At 46.8% G+C, this 14,025-nt stretch overlaps 1 protein-coding gene across 1 annotated transcript in view; it reads right to left on the reverse strand.

The window, feature by feature from the left end:
• Positions 1–12,399, reverse strand: part of tmem178bb (transmembrane protein 178Bb) — a gene marked incomplete at both ends in the record, with an annotated part of 135,070 nt that extends 122,671 nt beyond the window's left edge. The window contains one exon of the mRNA XM_084049806.1: positions 12,006–12,399. Coding sequence (XP_083905932.1) covers positions 12,006–12,399 — 394 coding nt within the window. The remainder of the gene's footprint in view (positions 1–12,005) is intronic.
• Positions 12,400–14,025: the final 1,626 nt, after the last annotated feature.

Below are 14,025 nucleotides of genomic sequence, written 5' to 3' on the forward strand. Positions count from 1 at the left end.
GAATGGGATATTTGTCACCACGCGTACTGAACTCCTACGGGCTGGGGCGGCACCTGTCAGCCGGGAGTGTTGAGCGTGGGGAGTAGGACAGAGGCTCTACGTCCCCCCGGTGGGGTCTCCTCACTTGTTAGGTGAGCCAGTAGGACACAACAGCAGTGAAAACACACAGAAAATGTGTGTGCAGAGGAATCAATTGGCATAACGACTAAATTAGGGAGAAAAAAAAGAGATAAAAAAGTATGATCTTTATGACTGGCTGATTTAATACTGAATTATTGTTATAATTATTATTTATTTTATTGTCATTTTCTTCTTGGTTGGTGTAATATGCTTAAGTGCAATATGGTTCTGTAAATTCTGAAACTTAAAAGAGAGAGAGGTGTCCCTGTTAACCCCGGTAAACGCTTTGTCTCTCTTGGTAGTCGACATGTCGTTTCCTCTCATATCCTCATCACCTCTCTTCACTTCCTCTGCTCAATTTGCACTTCTCTTCTTACCTGCTAATTTCTCAATGAGCTCATAATCACAACACACCAAGGACCAAGCTGCCGCATGCATACAGGAGAGAGTGGCTCCGATTGCACGCCTGATTGACTGCTGTTCCTACGGCAACCGAGACCAAGCTTTTGCCACACGAGCCATAGCATCCCTATGTTGGGACAAAATGTACTGCGTATTAAGGGCTTGTCATGATAAGCAAATACTAGGCGGAAATAGGCGAACATTCGTCGAAAACAGCCTATCTGCTGTCCCGTGGCGCGTTGGGGACTTGCATATCGGCTATTTTTGGCAAGGGGAGGGGGGGGAAGTATAGGCTCTGGGGGACTCCGGTCAACAGAGTATGTAGGGTATAAGTGGTCCAGAAGCCAGAAAGATTCATATACAGCATAATAATCATATAATAATCGCTTTGACATTTTCAGGTGAGAACCCTCGCTGTCCTGATTTACAGGTGAAATACGCTCGGGGGTGGGGGGGGATATACACAAGCCAGCTGGCATCCTGGGAACGCATACTCTTGTTTTGTAATTTGTTGCCTGGATTCGAACCGGGAACCTTTTGTTTCCCAACCTGCTATAGCAGTCATTCTTCTCCTCTCCTCTCCTCTCCTTCTCCTCTCCTTCTCCTCTCCTCCACAGCTCTGCCCCGCTTGCCGACACTATCCTCCCCAAATAACATCTGTCAAACAGTCGTTCCGCGTTACCATGACAACGCAAACCGAGGATGAGCTGGGTGATTTTTCTTCCTTCACCTCTCTCTCTCTCTCTCTCTCTCTCTCTCTCTCTCTCTCCGTCTCTCTCTCTCCTTTCCTGCAGATTTCCACGTCACGTTACTTCTCACTCTACCCTCTCTCACTATCTCTCTCCCTCTCGCAAACTGGCTTATATCTAATTTACATCAGCGTTTTTTTTTTTTGCAGATGGGGCCCCGAGTCTTTCATCTCATCAATTGCCCAGACCATAATAAGGTGAAAAGAGAAGCACAAGTCTATGATAACGACCTCCTTTTCACTCATTGGCCAATGCCAGACTCGCCTATACGAGAGCGATAATGGTCCCCTTTTACGACGCATAATTCTCGTATTGTCCCCGCCGTCCTCTGCGCTGAAAAAGCCCCTTTCTTCTCGATGAGGCAGCTGTGTCCACAGAGCTTCCCCTTCTTCAGCTCTCTCTCCTCTCTGCACAAGTGGCTAGTCATCGGGCCTGCTGAATGAGGGGCCTGATTGATGCTGGCTCTTCCTCCAGGCCTGCGGCAGTCTCCCTAGTTTCTGATGAGCCCTTGATTAAACGGCCAAAGGAGGAGGGAGGGACGGGAGGGGGGAGGAGGCCGGGGGGAGCGCTGGCAGGGACAGGAGGCCTGTCTTCTCCAGAGCGTTGGTTCCAGGACCCCCAGGTTGACGTGCATTAAGCCAAGGACCCCCTATTTGATGCAGTTTTGACATTGCGCCGTAAAGTGTTAATTTAAAGTGATGTTTGTTTTTTGTTAAAATAAGTGTTACAGTAAATAGCTCTATATTTGATAGTACTCATTGCTACAGAGTGTTACAGGAGTCTCCGCATCTCTCCAGCTCTTTAGTAAACATAAAATGCTTTTTCAGGTCGGGATACCAATTTCATCCATTCAGGAGAGATAACTCACACAGGATATAGGATAAACAAGTGAAATTGGAAGTGATGACTCAAAGAAATGAGCAGACAAAACTGGAACACTATAAAAATGAAGCTGATAAATTGGTAATCTCTCTTGATTGGCTGAAACGCTGATGGAACCAAATGGTCCCTTACACTCCAGAGTTACAAACCCGTAAGGGACCATTTTGGTTCGGAGTTACAAACCCTTAAGGGTCCATTTTGGACTCCTGGTGGTCCTCGGACCACACGCTGAAAACCAGTGTTCTGGGGGATGGAAACGGACCTTTCGCCGCAAAAAAAAGAAAACAATGTCGGTCTTGGACGCAGCAAAACGAAGAGGCCGGCCACGCGTCAGGAGGAAGCCGGGGCGTGATGATCCTATGACCTATGTCCTTCGTGCTGCACCCTTTGCATCGTACAATTCTACACATTTTCAAATGATCCTTGTCATGTCCATGTATTAACTGTATTTTTAGGCTCTGATTCAAGGGGGTTTGGGATCTCAGAGTTTGTGAGCTTGTAGATAGACTATTTTCACTATATTTGAAATAGGGCTGCTTAATTCATGATATATATCAGTACGTTTCGGTCCCAAGAGTCCCTTCCTAGAATTATAGTGGAGTCCAAAGTACACCATTTCTGTTTAAAATGTTGTTTAAAAGTCATCAGCTTGCAGAAACAAACACAAATGTACTAGTACTCAAGTAAATGTACTTGGTTACTTTGGGTCAGTGTTTTGATGGGAGCTGTGTGGAACGGGGAGCAGGGCGGAATACGAAGGCGTTCTGAGTCAGCCCACGCTCATCTCCATAATGCCCGTGACCGACGGCCAATCAGAAATCCAGGACACCTTTGTCGCCATGGCAATGTCACGCTCCTGTGACACTGCCTGGGTGACGCGTGGCTGGTGAGAGAGGAAGCATTCCTGTACTGTTATTGTGCATGGCGTCCATTGCTAGAAGTGATTTGCCGAAACAAGACGGTGGTGTGTGTGTGGGGGGGGGGGCGACTGACTGGGTGAGGATAAAGGATTGGTTGTGACGGAGTCATTTCCTCCTCCATCACCTGAGCAGCATGGCTCTAGAGATGGCTGTCCCTTCTCTCTCCACTTCTCCCTGTAATTGGCCAAACAGCCAGCATCCATCTTGACGGGCATGGTGCTGTGCTGTGGGTTGTGGGTCGTGCCACGTGCCCTGGGGCAGGGGACGGTGTGCGTGCGTGTGTGTGTGTGTGTGTGTGTGTGTGTGTGTGTGTGTGTGTGTGTGTGTGTGTGTGTGTGTGTGTGTGTGTGTGTGTGTGTGTGTGTGTGTGTGTGTGTGTGTGTGTGCGTGCGTGCGTGCGTGCGTGCGTGCGTGCGTGCGTGCGTGTGCTTATGTGTATTTGTGTGCTTGTATCACTATACTTGTGAGGACCAAATTCCCCCAATTCCCCCAAGTATAGCAGAATTTGAGAAAGAGTTGGAGTCATGCCTGATTTATACGTAGTTACACCTGGGAGTCGTGCACCGAAAATAGCAGATCTACAAGCTCCTGCATGAGCTTGCAGATCTTCTAATTTTGGTAGGAGGGGGGGACGACTTCTCCCACAGTCTCCTCATAAGACTCTTCCTAGACTCAGACAATCTAACAAGCAGCCCAATGTATGTGATGCCTAGGGAAAAAAAGGATTGTGTGTGTGTGTGTGTGTGTGTGTGTGTGTGTGTGTGTGTGTGTGTGTGTGTGTGTGTGTGTGTGTGTGTGTGTGTGTGTGTGTGTGCGTGCGTGCGTGCGTGCGTGCGTGTGTGTGTGTGTGTGTGTGCGTGTGTGTGTGTGTCTGTGTTGGCCAGGGAAATAAAGCACACCATCTATTATGCATTGTATGTACAGTTTCTTTATGTGCTATACGTGCGCTTGTGTGCAAACTGCATCCGTAGTGTGTTTGGCGTGTACTTAACGCAGCCTCTCCCGAGGGTTTATGTACTTTTTGCAAAGTCGTCCACCCGCGCTTGTCTCCCCATCTCTCCTGCTGCTATAGACAGCTCCTCCGTGTTTACATAGGTGATGTAAGAGGAGAGGAGGAGACGGGAGGGGAGGAGGGGAGAGGAGAGGAGGGGAGGGGAGAGGAGAGGAGAGGAGAGGAGAGGAGAGGAGAGGAGCTCCTCTGGGAAACTCAACAGTACAGTGTGAGGTCATCAAACATTGATGCCTGCTGCGTGATGTTGGCAAAAGAAAACATCATGCTTTTTCCATCTCATTTCTTTCTCTTTTCCTCTCCTCTCCATCTCTGTGTATTTTAGTCTCTCTCTCTCTCTCTCTCTCTCTCTCTCTCTCTCTCTCTCTCTCTCTCTCTCTCTCTGTCTCTCGCTCTTTCTCTCTCACTCTATTCTGCCTGTGGTTATAGTCGTCAAGCTGACTTCACGATGAGTAAATCTTTCAGCCGAAACCGTTGTTCTTGCTCTGTTAAGACGGGTGCAGACGAGAAACAAAAACACAGACTCTAAATCAAATCAGACCACTGCATATAATGTCGCTGTCATGGAACGCACTACACAGACTTTAAGACTCTGTTAACCACTTAAAGCCCTATATACTTATCGTACAACAAATAGCGAAAATAGCCGATCTACAAGCTCACAATGCGTCGCAACATGATGCAGTGCCTATAATGACATGACATGCCCATAATCAGGACGGCAAGTTGAAAGTAATTCATATATATAGTACGTTGACAAAGACAGTAATCACATAAAATAGGCTTCTGTACCTTGCTATTGCAATGAAAGAGCAGACTGGGTCGACAGTTATTGTTGCGCATCATTATTTTCTATCAATCTCCAACTCAGGGATGGCGCGTGCAGTTCAATGGGAGCGTGAGTGTAATTCGGGCAGATGAAACGTCACAGTTGGCACATTGCAGCGCTGCAATAACAGCGCGGGACGTGAATGAATGGATTGGATCACGAGTCGTGATTTGCTCAGCTGCTGGTAATTCTGGCCTCTCAGCTGCCCTCCGCTGTGTTGACTGCAGAGTCGATACGCCGCACATTGCCGGAGTACTTATGGCGGCATTAGCATAATTTCAACTGTGCATTATGGGGGGAAAACCACACTGCCGGGGCCGCGTATCGATCAGACACACTGATCTATCCCCTCCCTGTGATCTTTTGAGATCTTGTACTAATCAATGTTGGCCCCGAGTCTGATGTGTTAGAGCGGATGAATGCACACAAGTGAAGGGGCAAGCAGAAAATGATCAGGGAAGTGAGAGGGAGAGAGAGAGAGAGAGAGAGAGAGAGAGAGAGAGAGAGAGAGAGAGAGAGAGAGAGAGAGAGAGAGAGAGAGAGAGCAAAAAAGAGAAAATCGAAAGCTTTTCTCCTCCGATATAAATGACATGTTGGCAGAAATATGGAGCAGTGTGAAAGTGGTGGTGTAATCTGTATGAAATGGGCTCCCTCCAGATCGGCAGCAGCAAAAAAAAAAAAAAAAAAAAACTCCACTCCAGTTTGGCCAGAAACGTCGATTGCTTTTGATTCAAAATGCCCTTTGATTTCTCTCTTTAGCGTGCCATATGCGGGTTCCATTCTCCTGCCCATTGTGTTGGCATTGTAAACGAGATATGCAGCGAGACCCCTAGCAGCTGCCAGACAGCCCCGTGCAGAGGGCCAATGGGTGGACTGTGCAGCCTGCAGACTACGGAGGGCACTAATGAGCCGGCAGTCCTTGCCTTATAGGAGGGCAGGTATACATGAATAATTTAACTGTTTCCAGGAATTACAGAGAGCGCCCTGTGTCTTCTACCCGAAGCCACAATAAAAAACACTTTGCACATTACACTGCAGTGGCTGTGGCAGCAAAAGTGTCATGTCGTCCCGGGCATACACGAGTAAAATCCTGAGTGTTAATTTGAGGTATAGGGTAGTGATAATGTTTTGGTTAAAACAAAACAGTTTTTTTTGTTAAAAGGTTAAAGCACTATATTCTGATAATATACTCATTGCTATAGAGTATGTTCAGTAACAGGGGTCTCCCAGTCTCTCCAGCTCTTTAATGAACAGAAAATACATCTTCAGTGGGGTTGCAATTTTTCTGTCAATAAGGAGAGAGTACCGATTTATTAGCTTCAATTTGATAGTTTTCCAGTTCCAAATTTGTCTGCTCACTTTGTTGTGTCATCACTTCCAATTTCACGTGTTTAATCTGTATCCTGTGCGAGTTCTCTCTCCTGATTGGATCAAATTGATATCCCGACCTGAAAATGGGTTTTCTGTTTACCAAAGAGCTGGAGAGACAAGGAGACTCCTGTTACTGAACAAACACTCTATAGCAATGATTACTATTAGAATATAGGGCTAATGAACACTTATTTTAACAAAACAAATATCACTTACCCTACCTTTAAGTCTGAGAAATTTTGTTCACTCTCGTACTTACAAATGGATAAATGAACACTGAGGATTTTACTGCATATGTGCAAACGACCAGTAAAGGTGTTCCTGATGATGATTATGAGTTTGCAAACTGCTCGTAATTACTAACGTCTTGTTACAAACTTCCGGATGCGGCTGGGTCGTCAATGTACACACTCCAAGCATGGTTTCTGGTTGGTTCTGGGTTCGACATCACTTCCACAAAAAACATCATCTGCATCTGCAAGCTCTGTCATTCTAGTCAGTGGAAGAATCTTGCTAGCCTAGTGTGAGGTCCTACTATATCAAGTCATATCAGGTCACCTCCATGATCCTGACAGGGGCTTTTGAATCACCTTTAACCACCCACGTAGGGTCTCATTTAGCCCTTACCCAGTGGGTCCCCAGGGGAGTGTGGTAATCCAATCAGAAGCTATGATCTGGGGCCACGATCCCGGTTGGTGGGAGGAGTGCGCTCTCCCCCCTTTCCGTGTGATTGGTCTATGCCGTAAAATGTCTTGATCAGGGTTTTGATAGTAGGCCTTTTCCCAGGAGAGGAGCGTGACAGATGGCCTCCGATGAAGGGGGCCGTCACCCAACGCTCTCTCTGCTCCTCTATATGTAATCCTCTCGTTTCTAATACTGTATCTCTTCTCTCTGCAGCTCTCTCACGCTCTCACCAACCCCCTCCCTCCTCTCCCTCTCTCTCACTTCTCTCCCTCCCTCTTGCTCATAACTCCCCCTCTCAGTCTCTTTCCGACTCCATCTCCATCTTTCTCTAACCCCCATCTCCGTCTCTCGCCCTCTTGCTCAACTCTTCCCCACCCACCACCACCACCACCACCACCCCATTTTCCCCTTTCATCTCTTACCTCCCCACCTGAACCACTCTATATGCCACCAGCATTTCCTCTTGACTTTCTGTAACCTCTTTATCTTCTTCCTCCTCTCCCTGTTTCTCTCCGGGAGATGCTATTTTGTATCGGACAGGATGAAAAAGAGAGAGGGAGAGGTGGAGAAGAGGAGGAGAGAGAGAGAGAGAGAGAGAGAGAGAGAGAGAGAGAGAGAGAGAGAGAGAGAGAGAGAAACAGAGAGAGAGAGAAACAGAGAAACAGAGAAACAGAGAAACAAAGAGACAGAGAGACAGAGAGACAGAGAGACAGAGAGAGAGATACGCTCATAAGGGAGGGAGGGTGAGATACAATGCCCAGTCACGTCAGCAGAATTCCAAGTAAACATGTGCCAACTGTCCGGATATTTCCCTCTGCACCCGCTTCCTCTTACACTCGCTGAATTAACCACAAAACACACACACGCGCACAAGCTAGCACAATACAGACCGCTAGCACGACCTACAAACAAACAAACCGCACAGCACGTCCTCTTCAGCGGCTAACCGATGCATGAGACTCGGGGGTGTTGCATAAATATAACGAAGGATGAAGCGGTGTTGTTGTTAGCTTTTTTTTCTCTATTTTTTCAACTCGTTCCCTCACACCTATCCTCGCTGGTGTCTGACGGGCGATACTTCGCCCTGCTTTCCCCCCATAAATCTGAATAATGATGTGGGGGGTGTGACTGTGTAAAGAGAGTCTGGATGAATGGGTGCTGCTGATCTAGCCGAACATGAGCAAGCTGTAGCACCATTCAAGCCAGCCAGCCAGACAGACAGACAAGGACACTGAGCTTTAACGCTCAGATGATATACTTCCCCTTGATGAAAAATCATTTGCATGGATTATAGCATCTGTCTGTCTGTTTGTCTGTCTGCGGCTAATCTCGCTGGGCCAAATTTCTTGTGCAGGCGTACATTTTTCACATATTGTGAATACTTTTTTGCGGGGAATATTTTTCACATTTTGTGCTCAGATCCGCCAGTCCTTCAGTCTTGCCAATATTTGGGCAAGACTATCAATATGACGTCATCAACATGACATCAGAGATCCAAAGGGAAGCCCTAGTAAAACCTGTCTTGTTGAAAGATGTTTTGTCATTTGGTATCAAAGGGGAAATATAATCTGTGAAGGATTTCTCAACATGCAGTTAATGGTTGGGCAGCGTACTGCCATGAATGAATTACACAGACAGTTTGTATGGACGTAGGAGGGTGAAGAGCTTTGTAAGTGTTCGCAGGTACATGTGGATGCATTTGCCCAGTCTGCCTCTCTGTGTCGGTGTCCGTATATAATAATCCCACTAATACAGCTGCAAATGTATGTGTTATTATAGTCTAAGAAGGCACAGCACGCCTTCTGCGATTAACCACTTAAGCCCTATATCCTTTGTTGTACAATGAACAGCAAAAATAGCTCATCTACAAGCTCATAACGTGTTTTTTACTTTAACTGCATCCAAAACCTTCATTTTCAGACATCCAATAAAAAAACAGCTGGAGTGAAAAAACACTCTTCTATTTTTGAACGATGTACTTGCTTTAATGAATGATGCCAGGAGATGCTTTTTTTAATATATTTTTTTCATTCCACAAACAAGGATGCCATCCAACCAGTCATTCATAGAACAGGACTGCATCCAGAAATCTATTGATCTGGCCCTTCAAAGAGCAGACTCATCATCCAAATCTTTAGGGAACTCACTATCCCACACCTGGAAAGGCATACTGTAGTACGTACGGTCTACTATTGATTGGTTTATCAATAGCCACGGTAGTGTAATATAGTACCATCGGAGTCTGAGCGTTCTATTTTGACAACAGGATATACAGGATGAATGAAGCCCAAGTCCTTGGCACGTATCTTATTTCCTCAAGCTGCTCTTGATGATTCAAACAGCATCGAGACTTCATTTCATTTTGTTTGGAAAGTCTGCGTCTGTCTAACATGTCGGTCCACGTAGCATTAAATTATCCACTTGAACACTAGCATCCCTGTTCTGGGATGGAACGTGCGGCGAAAATAGACAAAACTATTTTCGGAGAAGGGATTTAGCGTAGAGATTGCAAAAATAACATAGTTGCCGTTGACGGATTTGAACTAGGTACCGAGGGTTTAAGTGGTTAAATTACACTACTTAGATTAGGTTATGGAGCTTTGCACTTTATAAGATCTTCAGATTCCCATGTGGATTGCGTTCAAACGTGATGTAATCTCTCCGCGTGGCTCAGAATGATCACAAATGCGTACGCTGAGATAAATACAGTATTAACCTCTGGGGCGTGGGGTGCACGGCCTTATCGATCCCAAGCGGTGTTGAATTATTGCCAGCCATCACTCCCGACCATAGCTACTGTATGGCGAACCGCAATGTGCTATTGCATCGAGAGGGGAGGGAGGGAGGGAGGGAGGGAGGGGAGGGAAGCAAAGGCCTTGAAATGGCAGGGATACATCAGACTCCTCTATAAGAGCTTCCATTTGATCAGTGAACAGCACACTGGCTGTGGGCTGCCCATTACTGCAGATGGCGGGCCATCAAGGCTATTGAGGCATTCTCAATGGGAGGCACAGCTGCACTCTTGCCATCCTTTTCACACACACACACACACACACACACACACACACACGCACACACAGACACGTGCTTGCGCGCACGCACACACACACGCACACACACACGCACACGCACACGCACACGCACACGCACACGCACACGCACACGCACACACACACACAAACAAATGCAGACATAATTAATATACAAATATACAAGTGCATATTCGCATTCTCACATACTATTCTAGGTCCACACACAAATGTAGATGCACAGTTTGCACACACATACACACACGCACGCACGCACGCACACGCACACACACACACACACACACTCAGACAAACACACCTTGTGCTCCTGCAGGCCCCCGGACACAGACCAATGTTCTTGAGCAGTGTCGTGTTGCGAGTCACAAGTAATTTGTTTCCTACAATATTTTGTTATTATTTCCAAACATTTTCCAAAAAGAATTACAGAAATTACCCCCCAAAACACCTAAAACAACACTCCATTAAAATAGTTACAAAAATAGCAGATTCACAAGCGCACAACACATCACAACGCAACACGTTCTGCGCTTGTAGATCTGCTATTTTTACTATTAAACAGGGCTTAAATGTTTGACATTTTCATGTGTTTTGTGTGTTTTGTGTGTTTGGGTCGCGGGGGTCTCGAGCTGAAAAAAGTTTTGGGAACCCTTACTCTTAAGTATTCTGCATCAGTCTGTGTGCTCTCTCAGCACACACAGAACAGCTAAGCCCAGACACCAACAGTATCCCCCTGTAGAGAACATCATGGAGCACCTATAAGTGATGAATGAGGTCTTCCTCTCTGTTTGAAAATAGCCGTGGACATTCGCAAATGGATCCCAAACAGTATTAACTCTGTATCAGGTGGAAACGTTATTGAATTCTTTAGTGGACGATTGTGTGACTGTATAGCGGATGATGTCAGAGAAGAACCCCCCTCCTCCCATCTCCCTATGTCTCTCTCTCTCTCTCTCTCTCTCTCTCTCTCTCTCTCTCTCTCTCTCTCTCTCTCTCTCTCTCTCTCTCTCTGTCTCTCTCTCTCCTGTGGTTGAGTTTGGCTCTCTCACAAAACCTAAAAACATTATGTCATTATTTGCAGTCAGGGGGTCAGGCAGGAACCACTAACCTGAGAAGGGGAGGGGTGTGTGTGTGTGTGTGTGTGTGTGTGTGTGTGTGTGTGTGTGTGTGTGTGTGTGTGTGTGTGTGTGTGCCCCCCCCCACCCCCCCAACCAAAAACAAACGAAAAAACAACAACATTACATGCAGGCACTCGCATTGCCATTCAGTGTCAGCATCACATGCTAACGCACCGCTCCAGCAAAAAAAAAAACTAGCATGACAACAAGAAGCCTGTTTTTAGCTGCGGGGCGATTTATATCCAATGAAATACTGAGGCAGCGACCCCCTAATGACGTTTTGAGAGCCTATTACATGGGAATATATATGACTTGGACCTAATAGAATGACCTAAAGGGGCAAATGCACAATCACTCCACAGCAGGCATACCTATTTTCCCCTGTAATAAATGCCAATATGGAGACATGCAGATCACCTTGATGTCTGTCTGAGCATTGTACAGTAGCAGCCTATAATGTTTTGCTTTCATTTTGCTTTCATTTCATTTCAGAGCTTTCATTAACAACAGAGGCTTCAGTTTTAGACAACTTCCATTGCTTAGCTCAGTGGTTCTCAACCTGTGGGTCGGGACCCCCAGGGGGGTCCCTACATGATTTTCTGTGGGGGTCCCCAGATGACAGTACAGTTACAATTTAAGGACTTTAAATACATTTTTTTTAAGCAAAAATTGTTAAAATAGCTGATCTATAAGGCGTTGTGAGCTTGTTGATCGGCTATTTTCGAGTCAAACTAAATGTAATGCCTACAATTCCAAGTGCTTATTAGGGTTGGCGGGGGGGGGGTCCCCAGTTCAAATATGATTATTTTGGGGGCTCGCGGCCTGAAAAGGTTGAGAACCACTGGCTTATAATATATATATAGCTGATTCTTACCTTTCCGAATAAGGTCTTCGACGTCCTGGTCGAAGCCCATGCGGTGGCAGCGGCTCCACAGCCCCATGTTGGTGGAGTTGTACTGCCGGCTGCACTCGTCCGCGGCGCTCATGGCGAACAGCTGCCGCCGGTTGCGGGCCAGCAGCAGCTTCTCTTCCCAGCGGTCCAGGCTGGCGCGGCCGGTCCGGCTGGCGGCCCGCAGCGGGAGGCTGTTGTTGGGGATGTAGATGAAGCCCGGGTCCTTGCGGCGGCTCGAGAAGCTCCGGCAGCGCTCCCGGTACCGCCGCGCGTCCGTCTCGTACCAGTGGTCGGAGCAGATCGCCACGGCCAGCATGCCCAGGGCGCACAGGGACAGAGAGAGGCCGGCGTACAGCAGCAGCTTCCCGGCAGCCATGGCAGCTCTCTCGCTCCTCTCTCCTTGCTTTTGCTCTACAGCCGCATCAGCACCTCAAGCAGAGTGGACAGCTCCTTCTGAAAAGCACCGCGGTTCCCGATGCATCCAATGTGTTCATTCAGCTCGCATCACCCCTCCGACACCAGCGTCGATACCATCGTCGAGATGTTTCGCAATTCGCACGCAGTCGAGAGGCACAAAACGGGGGAAAGGATCTCGTCGTCGGCGGTGGAACGTTAATAACCTGGCTGTGTGAGTGTGTGCGTGTGCGTGTGCGTGTGCGTGTGTGTGTGTGTGTGTGTGTGTGTTTCGGAGCTGTATAGACGGGTCCCTGCCGTCCGTCTGCAGCGGCTGCGCGGATCGGATGGATGCTCGACGATCAAAAGATGCTTATCTCATCCCGGGGCTCGATCTGCGTCCATCCAGCCGCTGTCTTTCTTACTGTGCGATTTCACTGAATAGGGCGAGACAAACATGCACAAACCTGATTTTGCAAAGCTGTGTGGGGGTTTATAGTGAAGTGAACCCCCCCTCCTCCTCCTCCACCCCCAAAAAACAATTGCTTAATCCAAGGCGTAGGCTATCCCATATAGGCTACCGTACCCTACTTATATTCACGTTAATAGCCGACTATGAATGGCAATGGGAGACAGATTACAAACATCATGTAGTATAGCCTATAAAAGATTAAAATGCAGTTTGAGTTCATGTTGTTTGACATCATTAGGATATAATCTTTGTTTTTGTTTGGGATATGTGCTAATATGATACTCACCGCCCTAAAAAAAAAAACGATATCCTAGCCCTAGGATGCGACCACGACTTCGGTTGATAGGTGTCTGTCCTCGTTGGGGCTTGGCGGCGGGTTTGAAGACCTCGTGACGTCGAGTCTGTCACTGTTTGTAGGGGAAAACATTTTAATGTTATAAGAGCCATTGTGTTTGGAATCGCTGTTGACTTAATAGGGCAATTTGCCTTATAATACAACCTATTGGTTTGGTTGGATTAGGTTTGTTGTTTTTCATAAAACAAGCCTGCCTTCAACCAGGAAGGTGCGCTCACCTAAGCGCGTATCTCCGCCAGGCAGGGTGACCTCCCTATAGCTGTAGTGGGTTGCAGGTAAGCACAAGAGGAAGCTGCAGGGGGAAATAACATGTATATGAAAGCTCTACTTTTTGCATGTGCAGGCCTCATTTAATAATCAGATGGAAAGGAGCTTTCTCTTTACTCCAGCCAATAATAATATGCATGTAAAATAATAATAATGATATATGATGATATTTATTTTGAATTATAAACGTAATATATTTGATATATTACAGCAAATGTATTTCCACGCATAGCATATGATGACATTGAAGAAAGCCGATCTACAAGCTCAAACACGGCAGGTCGGTGACGTGTTGTGAGCTTGTAGAACGGCTGTTTTCGGTGCACGACCCGTCGTACGACAAAGTATAAATTCGGCTTTAGATGTCAGTTGAATTCTTCACAGAACGTGGTTGGAAGCGATCAGCCTATGCTGCCCGCGCAAAGTTTACAATGGCTCTTTGACAGACAGAAACTATAAATAATGACAATACTTCCAAATGTTGAAAGTATGCATGTGTACATCATGCATGGCTT

The sequence above is a fragment of the Gymnoscopelus microlampas genome, assembly GCF_963454915.1.
Source record: "Gymnoscopelus microlampas genome assembly, chromosome: 23".
Lineage (NCBI taxonomy): Eukaryota > Metazoa > Chordata > Actinopteri > Myctophiformes > Myctophidae > Gymnoscopelus > Gymnoscopelus microlampas.